Consider the following 19,221-nt stretch of genomic DNA (forward strand, 5'->3'; position numbering starts at 1 on the left):
GTCAGGCGACAGCTCCACTTTTTTTTTTTATACAAAATAAAAAGAATTTAATTTTTTATTTGATTGGATAACAGATAGATGTTCTCATAATTTATCTTACCACTAGCAAAAGGCAATCATGACATTATAATTAAGGTATTGAATTTTTATACTCTATTATCCTTGATGTCTAGGATGATGAACAATATTAATTCAATTGAACTAGATATAATAAATATTTTTTTTTTATGTTTAGTATACATTGGACTAAACTAGATGATTTATTTTATTTTGTATCTAGTAGACACTAAACAAGACACGATTAACCTAGGATTAGAACTAGTCCAGACCTAACCTGGGATTAGAACTAGTCCAGACTTAATAAAAAAAAATGATCTAACCTAGCTCGATAAAAAAAACTCAAGATAAAACACATGTAAAAATTCATTTATTTTTTTGTCAAAATAAGTTTGCTTTGATTTTTTTTATTTGAGTCAATTTATATTGAATCTTCCAATCTATAACTTGGGTTTTATCTCTGGTCGACTTCTGAATAGGGTTTTAAAATTGCTATAATAACAACTTTTATCCATAGTTGACTTGGATCAACATATGTTGACCCTATCAAACCATAACCTAAGTCTTGCTTGGGGTTTAACTCCAAGTTGGGTTTAAAAATTATGATAATAATTATTTTTATCCTTATGTTGATCCTAATCAATAATCAATTCAACTCATGACCTAAGTCTGACCTTAAGTCAAACCCTAAATTAGGTTTGAAAATTATAATAATAACAATTTTTATTTTTATGTTGATCTAGGTCAACGATTAACCCAAATTGTAACTCAAACCTTGCCTTGATTTGATCCCTAAGTTAGGTTTTAAAATTATATTAATAATCCTTAAGCTGGTCCAAGTCAATGGTTAACTCGGCTCGTGACCTAGGCCTTACCTTTTGTCAACTCCCAAGTTGAGTTTTAAAATTATGATAATAATTACTTTTATATATGTTGATCTTAGTCAATGGTTAATCTAACCCATAACTTAAGCTTTGTCTTGGGTTACCTTCCTAGTCGGGTTTTAAAACTATACTAATATTTATTTTTATTCTTACATTATCTTAGGTTAATGGTAAACTCAGCTTATGACTCGGGTCTTGCCCAAAATCGACCTTCAAGTCAAGTTGTAAAACTAAAATAATAATAATAATAATAATAATAATTATTATTATTATTATTATTTTTATTCTTATGTTGACCTGGATCAATGATTAACTTGACTTATAACTTTGTTCTTGTCATAGATCAAATATCAAGTTGAGTCTTAAAACTATAATAATAATAACTTTATTTTTATATTGAATCAGATCAACTTGAATTAACTTTTAAATAAAAAATTAAATAAATTTATCTTTTTTTATTGAGTAAATTAAAAATTTATTCATTTTTATATATGATAAAAGTTAATTTTTTTTATTATCTAAAGATTCACTGAAAAACTTAAAAGAAATATTATCTTGTTTCGTCCATCTTTATCCAACATGCCATCCACTTGGAAATAATGAACAGGACGGACTCAAACTCAGGCCATTTCTTTTTTATCTATTCTGTTTTAGACTGCAAAAATATCACAGAACTAGACATCTATATTGAAGTGATTGGTTCCACACAACTTAATGCAGATAATTAATTCTGCTGTGTTGTTATTTTCACACAGAATTGAAGAGAGGTACAGGGACTACATCTGAGTTCTCAAAGTCATTGGAAAGGTATACGTGGATCTAGTTATCCTCTTGCGTTATTTTTTTCTAGTAATTATTATTTGATCTAGTATTTTTAGTGAAATAACTAGAAATACAAACCAGATAATGTTTTTACAAAAAGAATAAATATATATTTTTTTAACATATTTTTTAATAGAAAAATCTTTAATGCTAAACCAAAAAACTTATGTATACTTTTCATTAAATAAATCAAAAATTATTTATGCTAATAAAAAAATAAAATAAAATTCTTAACAATAGCTAAAGATTAAATTGAAAGAATAAAAAAAAAAAAAGATATTTGATCTTTCACTACAAACTATGTCTCTAGTTGTGTATAATAACTTTATTTATAAGAATCATTTTTTTATTTAATTATATTTAATTTTGTCTAATAATTTTATTTCTTGAAACTAATATTTTGTTTAATCTAATGAGAATGCATAGGAAAGGGATTAAAGAAAAGAAAAGAAAAGAAAATTAAGTTAGGCTACATAGAAAGAATATCTCATAATATCAAGAAAAAAATATTGAAATCTTCATCATAAATTAAGTAAAAAATAAACCATATTACATTAAAAATATCATAAAAATGTGCAAAACTTGAAAAATAAATTCAATAAAAACTCAACATTGGATGATGAAATTATAAAAAAAAAACCCAAAAAAACAAAAAAAATCAATGAAAGATAAAATTAGAAAAAAAATTGACAAAACAACCTTCCAAGCCACACTTTTTTTTTTGACAAAACAACCTTCCAAGCCACACTTTTTCCTAACTTTGATTTAAAACTAAATCATGTGGTAAAACTAAGTGAATCTATTGAGTAAATTAAAATGTAAATAGCTATTAAAAATTTCATCGGTTAAAATAATCCATCTTCATCTCTTCTTTCACATATTTTATAATAGTTTTTTAAACATCCGAGAGATTTGTCTCTTAACTTATATCCGGTAATTGATCTTTATTTAGGATAATGTCCTCACCATTTATAAACAGGGCATTAATTTTATTTAGAATATTCAATTTCACAACTTAGAATAGGGTACCAATCCTTAAACCAGAGAATTAGTCATTCGATCCAAAACATTACATTATTCTTTAAATCAAAAAACTAGTCATTTAGTACATAATAGAGCATCAATCTTGTATCAAATAATAATTTAGTTAAATAATAACATATTAAATAGAAAAATCTTTCTATAGTTATGCTACATAAGAGATAAAGAATATAGAAATGCTCAATCCTTATCATCAATTTCAATACTAACACATAATGAATATGTAATAATCAAATTAAACATATCAAAATAAGATCTCATTAGTGTACCTTATAATTCACACTATACATAGAAGATGCTTCAAGTAGAGCTTGTTAGTTAATGACTTCTTCATGTACAAGGATTCTAGTTCATCAATGACTTCTTACAGTTTTTCCCACGAGTAAATTGTTGTCTTTACATCCATTACTATTCATAAAACTACATTTGATAAACAGATTCGGATCATCATCAAGACTTTGTCATCTGTCTCCTCCCATCTTCACCCATCATTGCAGCTAGTTCTTTTCTTTATCATTGAGAACTTTCTTCAAGTTCTTTTGAAAAATAAGTGTTGTTATCTTAACTTATCATAGGTTAAAAGTGGTCTCTAATTTCTATATAAGTACATGCTGCACATGGATACCCTTTTTAATTTCTATTACGATGGATTGAATATCTTTAATAAGAAATCGAAGTAATTAAGGTGTGATGATTTTTTTTTTATGAAAATGCCCAAAAAAAAACACAATATTTCTTTTTTTATTGAATCGATCATAACCACTATTTATATTCAATGAAATTGCACACCATAAAAAGACAAATCGACGAGCTCATAAAAAGACAAAAAGACATGGGAGAAAATATTTACTGCTCCAAGAATTAAAAAGTCAATTTTATGTCATAACTAATACAAGTTTTGGAGAACTTCAAATCTTAAATTCACTAAATTCTCACAACAAGAATACATTTTTTACAAGGATGAGTTAAAAAATTAAAAAATTGATTAAATTGATAAAACTAAACTGATTAAAAATTAAAATTAAAACTAGTTAAATTAAATCAATTTTAATTTAAAAAATCAATTTGATTGTTTTTTATAATAATTAAAACAAATAAAAAATAATCACCCTAATTAGCTAGCTCTCTTTTCAAAACACAAGAACATACAGTATCATTCTTTTTAAAAAAAAAAAAGAGAGTATATACACCTATGATAAGGAATATTATGTCCGAGACGTCACCCCAGCATGATTCTTTTCCTTCATAGAACAATCCAAATTAATTTGTCTAATATGAAGTTTCCCGTCGGTAGCAGCCAAAAAAGTGATTGGCTCAATTTCCCATGACTGTAAAAAAAGGTTCCTAAGTATTTGGATCACGCTTGATTTATGAACACACGTCCTCCTCCACTTGGTCCACTCATGACGTCACCGCTCACCGCCCTCCAATCATGAAAGGAGGTGTTGGACTGTTGAGACGGAGTACCACTTATTATGATATTCTTGTCGTCCACGTAATTTCCAGTTGTGTTGTGGTATATAACTAGCAGCCATGTAATTATTTTGACTTTTGAAATACAATTTCAAAACATCCAAATTTAATAACGGTGGGTGGCTGATGACTTTAACAAACGTTTTTAAGACTTTGAATTTTGATTTCTCTTTTCCCCATATCTGAAAGGAAACAATAATAATATATATAAAAAAAAAACTTAAAAAGGAGCCTAAAGGACAGTTAAGTAAAATCCTCTGTTTTGTTATGTACCTAGCAAGTAGTTCATGGTACGCCGGAGCCAACCAAGTTTTTATATTATAAAAATAATATTAAAAAATAAAAATATTTTAAAAAAAATAAGAGTAGCTTGGAAACTATATCAATAATTCTAATGAGTTCAATAAACTTGATTAATCTAATAACATGATTATAAAAAAAACTAACAACAATTAAAAAAAATGACAATGACTATTAAAAAAATAAATGTTTGTCAATATAATAAAAATACATCCTTTAAATAATTTTAAAATATCATAAAAAATTTATTTATTAATAAATAAAAAATAAATGAGAATATAATAACTTTATAAGAAGATAAGAAAATTTAAAAACGTAATTACCAATAAATTAAATATTTAATGACGAGTTGAAAATAAAAACTAATTTCAAAAATAAAAAAAAAAGCTTGAGTACAATAAACATGTTAAATTCACAAATAAAGATAAATTCATGTAAAAAAATTAAATACATCAACGAACATCAACACTTAAACAAATTAAATAATAAAAAGATGAAATAAATTAAAATTTTAAAAAAAATTACCAGCACACTCCCGTCTTATCAGGTGGATTAAAAAATCCACGAAGCTGGCATGGATCTGTTGTCCTACTTATAGCCAATGTCACATTTATTTCTTACGCGGTCCTTTTTTGGCACTTAATGCAAATACGAGAGAAATGGTCCCATGAAATTATGACAGGAACATAAATTCCATCGAAAATTCAATTGCCAAAAACTTTCCTATTTTATTTAATTTTCTAATAATCCAAAGAGATTGGGGAGAGGAATCCACGCCATTAACAATTCATAATGAGTTAGCTTTTCAGTGCTATGCCTCGTGTATGGTAAAGTGAATTTCTTCATCATAAATACAATATTGTGAATTAATTTAAGCATTCATGTCATTCTCTTTCCAGAAAAATGAATAAATAAATAAATAAATCTGTGCACCTGTAATGAAAATGTTTCTAAAATTTTGATGCAGCAGTGAACTTGCATTATAGGTTTAATTTGGTCAATATTCAAAATAAAATGAAAAATAAAAAAAATATTTAGTTAAAAAAACATAACAAACTCCTTAATCATTAACTACAAAAAAAAAAAGCGTGGGCTAAATATGTTGATTTGATATCCTTTACATACTCACAAAACACCATGTGCATGTTATGCATTCTTCAATAATTTATTCTGATACTTAAAATTTTATTTTGAACTATTTAATTCTAATTAAAGATTAATTATTAATTATTTTTTATTTTTTAAGGTAGGGTGGAATTAAAATAAGAGAAACTGAAATACAAAAAAATATCAACCATTGATGACATGTCAAAAAGTTGTTTTAAAATATATTTAGGTCTTCAAAATTTAAAAATAACTCATAATATATATTTAGATCCATTTAGATTTCATAAAAATTAATTTTGATACAAAAATTTTAATAGTATTTTTTATTTCTTATTTAAAAAGAAAAATAAAAAGCGGTTATGGATTTTGGTAATAAAAAAAATAGATCACCCATTCAAGGCATTTCCTATCACATATTTTTTTAGGTTAAATATAAACTTAGAAAAAAATTATTAAACTTCATTAAATCTATATATTTATTTTTTTTATTAAACTTCATTAAATCTATATATTTAACGAGTTAAGCCACTAACATTTAAGTTTTTTTTTCTAATATTTATTCTTTTAATTAATATTTTTTTAAAATAATTTTTAAATTTATGTTGCAATTAATATCTCTCTTCTATGATTTATTTTCTTTTTATTTAATCTTTTTGGTAAGAGATTTGTTTTTAATAGTGTTGGGTGTATTTAGTTTTTTAAAAAATTATTTTGATTTATCTATAATTTTTTAATATATTATACAAATAAACTTTATTTTTAATGAGTGAGTTTATTTTTATCTTTGCGATAAACTTTATTTTTAAAAATTAAAATATTTATTTTTATATAATGTTTATAATATTTGCAATCTTAAATTTTTTTATTCCTTCAGTTTAATGAGTGAGTTTATTTTTATCTTTGCTTAATTAAATAAAAAATTAACTTTAATAAATAAAATCAATAAATATAACTAAATAAATATTCCGTTTTACAAAATTATATTTCTTAATTTATAAATATCTCTTAATTTTTTAATTTTAATTTTATTTATTATTAATAATTTTTTTATTTATTGATATATATAATTTTTAATTTATTTAATTATGAGGATATATAAGATTTTTAATTTATATAATTTTTTATATATAAAAATATTTTTAAAAAATTAATATGCATAATTTTTTTATATAAAAAAATATCTATGCGCGGCGTAACACTGTTAAAATAGCTGGTGAATGTTTACATCAAAGTGTTCACATATATTTTAATGATTTTTTGTTCTTGAAAAAATGGTGATATTTTTATGATCAGGAAGCCATTCCCACGCGCCCCTGTATTTATGTCTTCAAGCTGAGAGCATCCTTTTCCACTTGCTTCCATGTCCAAGCAAACAGAAAAAATAGGAAAGTAGGTGTCCAAGTTATACAGCCACTACTGATCTTATGCACACAAAGCTAATGTCTTTTCAAGATTAAAAATCAACCACAATTTATCTCATAACTAATATCTTCAAGATCATTCCTTTTTCCATTGGCAAGCCTTGTTAATCCTCCTCATTTGGGGTCTTAATCTTAGTGGATGACGAAACAACGTTTGCATGACAGATTCAAGGCCTTTTTTAATGACAGATGGCTGGTTTTTGTGTGTGCAATGTGGATTCAGTCATGTGCTGGGATTGGATACTTGTTTGGGAGTATATCACCAGTGATCAAGAGCACCATGGGGTACAACCAGAGGCAGGTGGCTATACTTGGCGTGGCTAAGGACCTGGGTGATAGTATTGGATTTGTGCCTGGCAGTTTATGTGAGATTTTTCCTATTTGGGCCGTTAGTCTTATTGGAGTTGTGCAAAACTTTGTCGGGTATGGCTTGGTTTGGCTTATTGTTGCCCAGAAAGTGCCTGCTTTGCCTCTCTGGGTGGTGAGTTCAATCATTTGTTTCTATTAATTTGTGTTCTGAATATATAAAAAGAAAATCTTTCTATCATTTGAATTTTTTATACGATTGTCTGTATTTTGAGTCTAGGGTTTCTTAAAAATCTGATTATTGGATGTCTGAATTCGCTGCGTGTGGTTAGATTTTGATTGTGCAGTGTTGATCCCTTTTGGCTTCTGAGAAAAGTGTGCTCTCTCTCTCTCTCGGGATTTTGGACGATCTTGATTTTTGTTAGGTTCACAATGATGATGGTGATGGTGATGTTGATGATCTAGCTACAAGCCTACAATATTAAGCTTACTGTTTGTGCCTTCAATAGAGATATATGATATAACTTCATGAATTAGTCAGAAAATCTGCAGAACTTCATGAATTAGTCAGAAAATCTGCAGAACTGTTGGTTTATTGGATCAATTCTATAGCATTATAGAAATGTCAACCAGGTCTCACAGTTCAAAGCTTCGAGTCCGTTTGATTGTCAATTTGGTTTATGGGTAAAAGGTTAAAAAGGCATGAAATCGAGATCTTACTCAGATGGGATTTCAAGAGCTGCACATCCCTCTTTCTCAACCGGGTCCCATTCCAATCCAAAAAAGTTGTCTCGCCCGAATTCAGATTTAGGTCATAGTTTTGCCAGTTGATCTAAATTCTATCATTTCCTATCAGAACCCAGTTGATCTAAATTCTATCATCTCCTATCAGAAACATAACAAGGTTGGGATTTTTCTAGTATTATTTGTTTGTTACTCTTTCACGACTCAGTTTTGCCTCCCCTTCAAATTTCTTATCTACCTTTTGACTTCTTGTCATTTTTCATGATATAAACTCAAGTAAGAATCAAATTGTTTGTGCTTTAAACTTGGGGGTCATGTATGGTGATCTGGTTGTGTATTTTACTGTGCAACTTATACTCCAAGCCTGGTTTTGCCCTGACTAGCTGCACTCTAAAAAGTAGTGGAAAAACCAAAGTGGAGGGATTTTAGTGATTTTACTCTACGCCTGAGTATTCTTGAAGTTTCAAAGTGATTTTAGTTTGCAATTAAATTGACAGAATAAGCCAGCCATTTTCTCTTTCAATGTTTTTCCCTACAATGACCAGGAGAGGTTCCTCATTTTTCATTGAGAAAAGAAAGGAAGCACTTAATGAACAGATCTGCTGGTGTGAATTCTTATCTCCATTTTTGTGTTTTTACCTCCCTGAGGAGAAGTTAGATGTATGATGAAGATGGTCAGGACATGGCATTATGTCTTTTTCGCAGCTATGAAGTACCCTTTGATTATGAATCACATACGGGCATCATAAATCTGAAATGTTGAGTTAATGTGGTTTTTTTACCATTTAATTTTATTTGAGAGTAGATTTGCAATTTTGTTCATTAGCACATGCTCATAAATATTAATAAAACTCTTCTCTGCAGCTCTGTGTTGCTATATTTGTGGGGACAAATGGTGAGACTTACTTCAATACAGTAGCTCTGGTATCATGTGTGCAGAACTTCCCCAAAAACCGGGGACCTGTTGTTGGGATACTGAAGGGATTTGCCGGGTTGAGTGGTGCAATTCTGACTCAGATTTATGCTATGATCAATTCCCCTAATGAAGCATCGCTGATTTTCATGATTGCAGTTGGACCATCCATGGTTGTAATTGCTATAATGTTTGTTGTGAGACCTGTAAGAGGTCACAGACAAGCTAGGTCATCTGATAATTCAAGCTTCTTATTTACCTACAGTGTTTGCCTTGTTCTAGCAGCTTATTTATTGGGAGTCTTGATAGTGGAGGATCTAGTTAATCTGAATCAAACTTTGCTCACAGTACTTGTTGCTGTTCTGATCATTCTTGTATTGCTTCCTATCACAATTCCTGTTCTATTGGCTTTCTACTCGGAACCAAGACATCAAGTGGAGGAGAACCTTCTTCCTGAGACAGATAAACAAGAGTCCAGTAAATCTGAGCTGCAAATAGGTGGAAGTTTCATTCTAAGTGAGATTGAAGATGAGAAGCCTTCAGAAATGGACTTACTTCAACCAACAGAAAGACATAGACGAATTGCACATTTGCAAGCTAAACTTTTTCAAGCAGCTGCAGAAGGAGCAGTGAGGATCAAGAGAAGAAAAGGTCCACGCCGAGGAGAGGATTTCACATTAATGCAGGCATTAATAAAGGCAGATTTTTTGCTCATGTTTTTCTCCCTTGTACTGGCTTCTGGTTCAGGTTTGACGGTTATTGATAATCTGGGACAGATTTGTCAATCTCTGGGGTATAATGATACAAGTATATTTGTTTCTATGATTAGCATTTGGAACTTTCTTGGCCGTGTTGGTGGTGGCTACTTCTCAGAAGCTATCATTAGGTGAAAAATAGTTTCACCTGATATACCTATTCAAAATCACAAATTCATTTATTTTCTTTAAACTAATTCCTCTCATATTCCTAATCCTATTTTTCCGTCCTTGCTGTTTTTCCAGAAAATATGCCTACCCAAGGCCAGTGGCCATGGCTGTGGTTCAGGTTGTCATGGCAATTGCACTCTTCTACTATTCTATGGGCTGGCCTGGAGAAATTTATGTTTTAAGCATTTTTATAGGGCTTGGTTATGGTGCCCATTGGGCAATTGTTCCTGCCTCTGCCTCTGAGCTTTTCGGCTTAAAGAGTTTTGGTGCACTGTATAATTTTCTTACACTTTCAAGCCCTGCTGGTTCTCTTATATTCTCTGGTGTCATTGCCAGTGGTATATATGATCACTTTGCAAGGAAACAAGCTGGCCTCCAACAGCTAAATTCTGGATCATTGCCTGCTACACATCTTGAGGAGGAGAAATCACTTACTTGTGTCGGCCTCGAATGTTATTCTCTCACTTGTGGGATCATGTCAGGTCTTTGCATTATTGCAATGATCCTGAGTTTGATTGTGGTTCGTCGGACTAAGAGTGTGTATGCTCAGCTCTATGGAAATACTCTTGTTTGAGTTGCAAGAGAAACAACTATAAAGCACTTTTCATTAGCATATGGTTTTCACTACTACTTGTATGCCAAGGAAGCTGCAAAGGCAGAACATGAATCTATCACCATTGTTACCCCAGAAAGTGTGAAGCCGCACACAGTAAAGTCTTTGTTTGAATTATCCCAAATACATGTCTTCGTTGAATTATTCTGAACATGATTAAATTCCTTGCGTTTTTTGGACATATTTTATGAGTGGTTGATTCGTCCAACCAGTTTCTTCCAGGATCTGCAGGATATTTCATTAATCTGCAGGCAGCATCAGGCTTTGTATTCATTTTGTAAGTTAGGTGATTAATTATATGCTTGTTGAAATCAAACAGAATTCGTACTTGATAAATATATTCCATCTATTTCTCTTCTTTTATGTTCGAGTTTCTTTCTGGTATTAATTTTCAATGGCATGTAGCTGTGGAACTATACAGGTGATTCTGATGAAATCTACAGATAGTCTGATTTTTTGTCTTTTGAAACTAGAAAGATGCCTTTTGCTTTAGGCCTGCAGGCTGCAGTCCAGGTGAACATTTGGGGTTATTTATTTATTTATTTAAGCCCGCTATTCTGTTAATGACTCCTGTTGCCTCGAACTATCATCGTCTTGTAATCCTTCATAAAGAAAATTCATAGCACTTTTGGAACTTCTCTCCAGTCATTCATTTGAAATCCCCCCTACCGAGTCGTTCAAGCAACTTCCTCTCCCTTCAGAAAACTAGTCTTTCATTTGTTCCCTTCCCCAGATTGTTTCTGCCAGAAAGCTCCCATGCCTTCCAGTCAGCCATCCTCCACTAGAAAACCTTCATTCCCTTTGCTCTTCCAGCATCTCAAGGTGTAACATCTAGCTGCTAAACGACCATGCATAGGAAAGTAGAAATGCAACACAACCAGTAGAATTATCGCAGACTCCATACTGCAGCAAGGGTCCAAGAGCAAGCCAAACATACAAATCCTGCAACAATAACCTGTCAGAGAAATCAATGCCGATTCACAATAGCATCAAACTCCAACCTTAACAAATGGAAACCACAAGTTAGATCTGGGTTGAGATTTTAAAACTCGCTCAACTTGACTCAACCTATACAATTCAATGTAAATAATATAATCCTTGGTATAAATAATATTTTTCATTCTCTTTTTGTTTTTTTTATTTCACACCTTCACCCTCACGGCTGCCTCTCATTCTCTTAAACTCCTTTCTTTTCATTGTCTCCTTCAAACTTTATATATTTAAATTACTTATTAATTTTATGTCTCTTACGATGTCTTGGCAGATAATAAACTTTAATTTTCTTTTGAAATTTAATATACAATTTCAATTTTTTCTGCTTGGTCACGAGAAAACAAAAGACTAGAATTGTATATCAAACTTCAAAGTGATAAAATTATGGATATATACAATTATGGTATTGGAAGTTCTGTAAAACAGATATATTCAACCCGTTTAGGTTTAAAATAGATCAAGTTTATATTTTTTAAAATATTAAAAATTAGATTAGATACAATTATGGAATTGAAAGTTCGATATAACCGATATATTCAACCAGCTTAAATTTAAAATAAATTGAGTTTATATTTTTTAAAATATAAAAAATCAGATTAGATGCAATTATAAATCAAAACCCAACCCATCCATGAACACTAAATCAATATCCATGAACACTGAGTCAGGATACACAAAATATGACATAATCTTGTCACTTTTTGTTGTCCTTACAGTTCGTTAGCCATTCCAAATTCTGAATACTGAACCTGCAGGTTACAGGACATTGATCTACTGCAATCTATGCGTAAAGGTTTTGCATTAAAATCCATTAAGTTTAGCCTCATCTTCCTAGCTAGTTGTATGTTTCCATAAACATTATGTGAATCCTGCACTCTCTAGTATCTCTTTCTAGCTGCCCCTCAGCCTCTGCAGATTGCTTTGATGAGAAGAAACCCATCGGTTGATGAAGATTAGTATCAGAGGCTGTGAGATTTAATTTCTACTTCTTTTCATGGACTTGCCTCCAGAACCAACATGTCTGATTTCAGCAGCAAATAACCAATATTTTCTTCATAAGCTCGATCGATCACTTTATTACCAACGTAGCGGTGCCAGTAATTGCTGGATTGTATTTTCCTAAAATGGATAGAAGACAAATGCAATGCACTTATGATGATATACAGATAGAGCCTCATGAATCTTCTCGACCCTACGTGCTAAGTCCGACCAAGCGTTAACCTTGCATTATCCTCCCGGCAATCACAATGATATCTAGAATTGGATTATCATTGTCGTGCAAAATCTTATCTGCGTTGGCAACGCAATGGATGAATACAAGCTATATCCACAAAATTATCAAACCAATCCGATGATGTGTTGGATAATCATTTAATATTTTGATTCTGATAATTTAATTCTTTTCTTTTAACAAAGGTGATTAGTGATTAGTGTTTGGTATTTATAAAAGATTTATTTGATGAATTTAAGAATTCTTCCATGTTTAAGTTAGTATTTATTTATAAAAAAATAAAATAATAATTTTTTAAAAAAATCTTCAAATAAATATATAATCGATAATGAAAAATGAGAATCCTTTTCTTTTTAAGGATTCTAAGAGTTTTTACAACCTATCATTTTTACTTTCCGGTGAAAAAAATGACAAAAGTTTTTTTTCTAATAACATTAAAACATTTTTTATATAACAAAAAAGGAGTTGATAACTTATCAAAAAAAATATATCTTATTTATTAAAAAGAAATTAACTCATTAAAATTTAATAGTTTATTATAGAGCCTAATAAAATTATTAGTGTCACTTATATTTAAACTTGATACTTAACTAATTTTAAAAATAAAGAGTTTGATAATTTATCATACTCAACATTTAATTAAATATAAAAATAATAAGTCTAAGTAGATAATCATATTTATATATGTTTGTACTTATAATGGATATAACAAACAATTTGCACAACCCATTTACATTTAAATTCAATAATTAATTGAACTTGTCAATTTACCTTGCAAACATTTAAAAATAAAATGTGAGACTAATTAGTGCATTTCCAACTCAAGAATTGAAAATGCAAATTTGGTTAAGCAAATTCATGCATGCTATCCTCTATTTATTACTTGAGATATTACTTACCCATCATAAAATTCTAGAATGCTACGAGAATAATTGCTAATATTTCCTTCACGTACCTATTTTATAAATAGAGATATAAATAATTAAAAAAACGAATTATTATATAAAATTTAATTAAAGAATGAAAAAAATGAATTATTATGTTGGAATTGGTACAATGAATTATAAAAATGGAGGATGAAAAAAAAGACATCATTATATCAAATTTAATTAAAGAATCTAGAATATTCCTTTAGAAATTAAATAAATCTGCATGTATACAATGCCTTTACTAATTTCCCAACTAGGCATCAGACATGTTAGACAAAATTAAAAACCATTTAAAAAATAAAATTCAGAAATATAAGTAAATTATGAAAATAGATATGTAATATATATAAAAAATAAACATTGGACCTACCATTTCCACTATTAATTTTTATTTTTCTGTCTTGGACACTGGAATAATTTTTTCCCATGCTTGGCTAGCTGCCAATCCTGTTAACCAGAGTAAAATACAAACCATAGTTAGGGTTTAACATGCCATTTTTCTATATAAATAAACAGAAAACCCAAGCTACTTTTTCGTTAAAAAAATATATAATATAAAACAAGTAGTGTTTTATTTTCTTTGAGAATTCTAATTCCCATAGCCTCTCGGAAATTAAAAAAATAAAACAAAACCCTCCTATTGGTTCTATTCGATCCAGTGGCCAAAATTCAATAATGGAGAAGCTAATTCATCAGTGGGGGCTCTTTGATTCAAGTTTATGCAAATGGGTAATTTTTATTTTTCTCTGTTTTCAATATTTTTGCTTATTTACGCTTACAATATGTTTCATTTGGAATTTTAATAATTTCTCTTGTATTTTATATCGTGTCTTAATGAGAAAAACCATGTGGGTTTCTAGTAAAGAATTTAACTTTGAACATGAGTTACTTATTGTTATTGGGATTTACATACCTCATTGTGTGTTAAGTATCGGAGATGTTTTGTTTTTCATAAATTCATGTCAATCTGAGAAGTGGATAGTTCTTGCTTGTCTTATTTTTTGTTAGGTACTTGTGTTTGTGTTCAGTTATGGATTGATGTTTTTTTTTTTGTTTTCATTTGAAATGGATGGTGACTGACATTATGCTAGGGAGGTAAAGAAAACTTGGGAGTTTTTGAGATAGTTATTTGAATGGGATACTTGTTGAGACTTTGAGTTTTTCTCTTTCATTTCTTGTTGTTTCTTAGTGATCAAGTAGATTGTTGGTCTTCTTGTTAGATCACGTACTGTTGATTGTATCATGGTTCTTTAGTTTTGAATCACCATAAGTGAGAATTGTGCATGGCATTGTGATTAGACTTAATTGGAATGCTGTATTTTCAAATCCGTTATGCTCATCTTGGAAAGTCGTTGGAACTTCATGGATTTTTTCTGGTAATTCCTTTGGATCATTTGTAGGAATTAAGATCAACAGGTGTTCAATTAATGTAATTGATGGATCGCAACAATCAATCATGGCTGTGTTGTTCGGCGCAAATCAAGGTCTTTATTTTCCTTCTTTCCAGGTAGATTCCTTGTTTTGAATTTCATTTTTGGTGTGTCAGGACTTGCCATTTGAAGGCAGTAACTTGATGATGCATGTTGGGAATTCAGACTTTATTTTTTTCTTCTTTGCAGACACAGTTTCCTTATTGTTTTTTTTTTTTTTTGGAAGATGGTTTCTTGATGATGCATATGGGAAATTCAGGTTTTGCATTTAGATATTTGTGATTAAGATCTCAACAACATTGCTTTCACTTATACTTACAAAGAAGAACAGCCAATAGTGAGACCTCTTGAAATGGAATTTAATAAAGAGGAGGCAGCTAGAGTCAAAGAGATTGCAGAGAAGAAGTTTGCAGAGAGGGACATTGCTGGGGCTAGAAGATTTGCAGTGAAGGCTCAAAACTTGTATCCTGCACTTGATGGTCTTCCTCGACTTTTAGCAGCTCTTGATGTGTGCATGGCTGCTGATAACAGAACAAATGGAGATGTAGATTGGTACAGAGTCCTTGATGTTGAACCGTCAGCAGATGATGACACAATCCAGAGACATTACAGGAAACTGGCTCTCATTCTGCATCCTGATAAAAATAAAGCAACAGGCGCTGATGGGGCTTTTAAGATTATATCTGAAGCCTGGAATCTGTTGTCTGATAAAGCGAAGAGAATTTCCTTTGACCAGAAGCGGAATGTAAATGGTATGGATCAAAAAGTTCCAAATTGGAAACCATCAGTGCCAGCTGGTCAGAATGGTTCCCGTGATCTCTCCAACAATAAAAATTCTAATGCACAGAGCCGGAAGAGTGCTATGCACCCGAAGCCTGCTCCTCCTCCCCTGTTTTCCAAACCCAATACCTTTTGGACAATCTGTAATGCATGCAAAACACAATTTGAGTACCTTAGAACTTATCTCAACCACAACCTTCTTTGTCAGAACTGTTGTCTGTCCTTCTTGGCTTTTGAGGCGCTTCCCCCATCCATGGATGAAAATGGCCCATCCCCTATGTGGACTTCTTACAACAAAGAAGAGAATTCTACTTGGCATACAAGGGCTGAAAAATCATCTGCATCATCTGCATTTCAGTCAGGGGTATTTTTTAAAGATGGCTGTGTTGGAAGTGCAGCATCAGCATTGTCAGCTGCTCAATCTGAGAAATTGAAAAGAAAGCATGAAGAGGAATTCCTTCACCAGCAAACAAAAACAGTTGCTGGAGAAGCTTCTGGATTCAGCAAGTCTGGTTCCAGTTCTGTACTGAAAGGAGATAGGCTGAAGAAGAGAAGGTGCTCTGATGAGCAAAGGGCAAACAGTAATGGAAATGAGAGAGCAAAAGAGATGGCTAACAGAAATGGAGTTGTTGAATCTCGTTCTCGAAAGAGTAGTTTTGAAGCAGGGAGGAGGAACATTTCAGGTAACCATAAAGTTAATAGCACAAAGGAGTTGACACAAGCAGAAACTCGAAAGATGATGATGGAGAAGGCTAAGAGGGACATTTCCAAGAAGGTGAAGGAATGGAGCGGTGTGGCTAATGTTCTAAAGACATCAGGAAAGTATATAAACAAGGAGAGAGGAAAGCAGAAGGCTACTATGAATGGCACAAAAGCTGATGCGAGAGAATGTCCAGAGTATCTAGTTTCCAAGAGCAGAGTTCACTCCACTGATCCTTTACCAATTAATGCTAATGACGATCCAGATACAAACATCAGTGATCGGCTAGCACTGAGTGTTCTGGATCCAGATTTTCATGATTTTGACAAGGATCGCACCGAGAAATCATTTGGTGATAACCAGGTTTGGGCTGCTTATGATAATGATGATGGGATGCCTCGGTATTATGCCATGATTCATAGTGTGATATCACGGAAACCGTTCAAAATGCGGATTAGTTGGCTTAACACCAAAAGCAACCGTGAATTGGGCCCATTAAACTGGATTGGTTCCGGCTTTTACAAGACCAGTGGAGAATTCTGGATAGGTAAGCATGAAGTCAATAAGTCTCTTAATTCTTTCTCTCACAAGGTGAAGTGGGTGAAGGGCGCAAGAGGAGCCATTCAAGTATATCCTGGAAAGGGAGATGTTTGGGCCATTTATAAAAACTGGTCCCCTAATTGGAATGAGCATACCCCAGATGAAGTCATACACAAATACGACATGGTTGAAGTACTTGAGGACTACAAAGAGGAGAGAGGAGTTGCTGTTGCCCCTCTTGTTAAAGTTGCTGGTTTCAAGACGGTGTTTCGCCAGCATCCTGATCCAAGCAAAACCAGGACAATTCCAAGGGAAGAGATGTTTAGGTTTTCTCACCAGGTGCCTTCAGTTCTGCTCACAAGTCAAGAAGGTCAATATGCTCCTAAAGGTTGCTGGGAGCTTGATCCTGCATCAACTCCTTTGGAGCTACTTCAGGTATTAACAGAAGTTCAGTTGGATGCAATGATGGAGACTGCTGAAAAAGATAAGGAAAAATATTCATCTGGGGATATGAAAAAATCCAGTGAAGAAGAGTTTGTTGAAAATGTCAACACAGTCAAGGAAAAAGGGGTGGTGGGAGAGGCTGCTAGAGAAGATGTGACTGATGGTAGGAAGAAAATGGGTAAGGAAACAAATGAAGCCACGATAATTGTGTATAAACGGATGCGACGAAAGAACTAGGGAAAAAAATCTAGAAGTTTCTCTGTTAGGCTTGACTTAAACTGAAGGGCTCACTTAACAGTTTTTGCTAAGTAGTTGAAGTGTTAGAAAATTGAAGTTAGAGATCATTGCAGGCCAAAGTCTCAGAAAACTTTCCTTTTAGCATTTCTTCAAAGACAGGGGCATGGTTTTACAGAAACTGATTCAGAAATTCTTTCCTTTTCTATACATTGGTGGGATTACAGTTTTGTTTGAAGTTACAGGATGCCTTTGAGACTTTATCTTAGCTGTCTTTGCAACTTGGAGACAGTTTGGAAGGCTGAATTTACACAGGGTAGCAGAATTTATAGCTTACCATCCAATAGGCTAAGCTTTTTTTTTTTTTTTGCTGCCATTTGATAATTTTAATAATGTTTTTGGTTACTCTCCAAAGGACTGGTGTTCTGCAGCTGGTCAATTTTGTGTTACAGGAACTGCACCCCATAATTCTTGAATCTGTTATTATGATACACAAAAAATACAAAGAATTTCAACATCTTCCTTCTCCTGTGTTCGTTGTGTCTGATGAATTTATTCTCATTTAGCTTATGACTCCAATATCTTGCATTTTAACGATGTTTGCTTTTAATCATCTACCTATTCTCATGGAAAGGTTGGCAGGATGCCATTTTGTTTCTTCAGTCATTACTGGTATGGTTGCAGAAGCTAAACTAGTGTTGGTAGCCCTGAAAAAACACTCCAAATCTTCTCGGATACGCCATGGTTAGGTTTGTAATATCTTCCCTTTCTCACTTACCCGGCGGCGAATGGTTCGAGCACCCATTATACAATTCATCTGTTAAAACAGATTGGCATTTTACCGTGGATAAATTTGTACACTGTTAACCTTCTCACATTGCATGTTCTTACATGTTTGATATATCATAGAATATTTAGACTTTATGAAATGGAATTTTAGATTATTTTTAAACAAAGAATTGAAAAAACAAGGATGATAAATAAGTAAACAGAGTTGTTCTTTCAAATTTCACTGTTCATAACCACTTTTTTCCCTTCTGGGTTGCTATAATTTTTTATTTTTTTTTGCATTTTAGTCATTAATTTTTTTTTTCAATTTGATCATTGTAAGTTATATTTTCATACTTCTACACCTTGTAATTTGTTTATATTTGCATATTTGATGCATAGAATATTTGAACCTTAAATTAAAATTTAATTTTATAAAATAAAATTTTAATTATTATCAAATAATTTTTTTAAATTAAAGACCAAAGTTTAAAAAAAAAAAACAAAGTTGGTTGTTCAAAAAGCATGGGAAACTTCAATTTTATCCCTTAAGTTTTAAATTATA

The 19,221-nt window shown here is 31.4% G+C and overlaps 2 protein-coding genes across 7 annotated transcripts; both read left to right on the plus strand.

The window, feature by feature from the left end:
- The first annotated feature begins 6,977 nt into the window (after nt 1-6,977).
- LOC105139411 (uncharacterized) lies at nt 6,978-10,970 on the plus strand. 3 transcript variants are annotated; one of them, XM_011045824.1, is made up of 4 exons: nt 6,978-7,586; nt 9,020-9,954; nt 10,070-10,600; nt 10,743-10,970. In XM_011045824.1, the coding sequence occupies exons 1-3, from the start codon at nt 7,245-7,247 to the stop codon at nt 10,566-10,568; spliced, it is 1,776 nt and encodes a 591-aa protein (XP_011044126.1). In that variant the 5' UTR covers nt 6,978-7,244; the 3' UTR covers nt 10,569-10,600; nt 10,743-10,970. The 3 variants fall into 3 exon arrangements, with proteins under 3 accessions (XP_011044126.1, XP_011044127.1, XP_011044125.1); XM_011045825.1 differs by having other exon boundaries at nt 10,070-10,597; nt 10,740-10,970; XM_011045823.1 differs by having other exon boundaries at nt 10,070-10,970.
- A 3,364-nt stretch (nt 10,971-14,334) lies between these two features.
- Nucleotides 14,335-18,389, plus strand: LOC105139412 (uncharacterized). 4 transcript variants are annotated; one of them, XM_011045828.1, is made up of 3 exons: nt 14,335-14,489; nt 15,161-15,267; nt 15,417-18,389. In XM_011045828.1, exon 3 carries the CDS (start codon nt 15,543-15,545, stop codon nt 17,889-17,891), a length of 2,349 nt encoding a protein of 782 aa, XP_011044130.1. In that variant the 5' UTR covers nt 14,335-14,489; nt 15,161-15,267; nt 15,417-15,542; the 3' UTR covers nt 17,892-18,389. The 4 variants fall into 4 exon arrangements, with proteins under 4 accessions (XP_011044130.1, XP_011044131.1, XP_011044129.1 ...); XM_011045829.1 differs by having other exon boundaries at nt 15,161-15,244; XM_011045827.1 differs by lacking the exon at nt 15,161-15,267.
- Nucleotides 18,390-19,221: the final 832 nt, after the last annotated feature.

Source organism: Populus euphratica, unplaced genomic scaffold, assembly GCF_000495115.2.
Source record: "Populus euphratica unplaced genomic scaffold, PopEup_1.0 scaffold92.1, whole genome shotgun sequence".
In the NCBI taxonomy this organism is placed as follows: Eukaryota; Viridiplantae; Streptophyta; class Magnoliopsida; order Malpighiales; family Salicaceae; genus Populus; species Populus euphratica.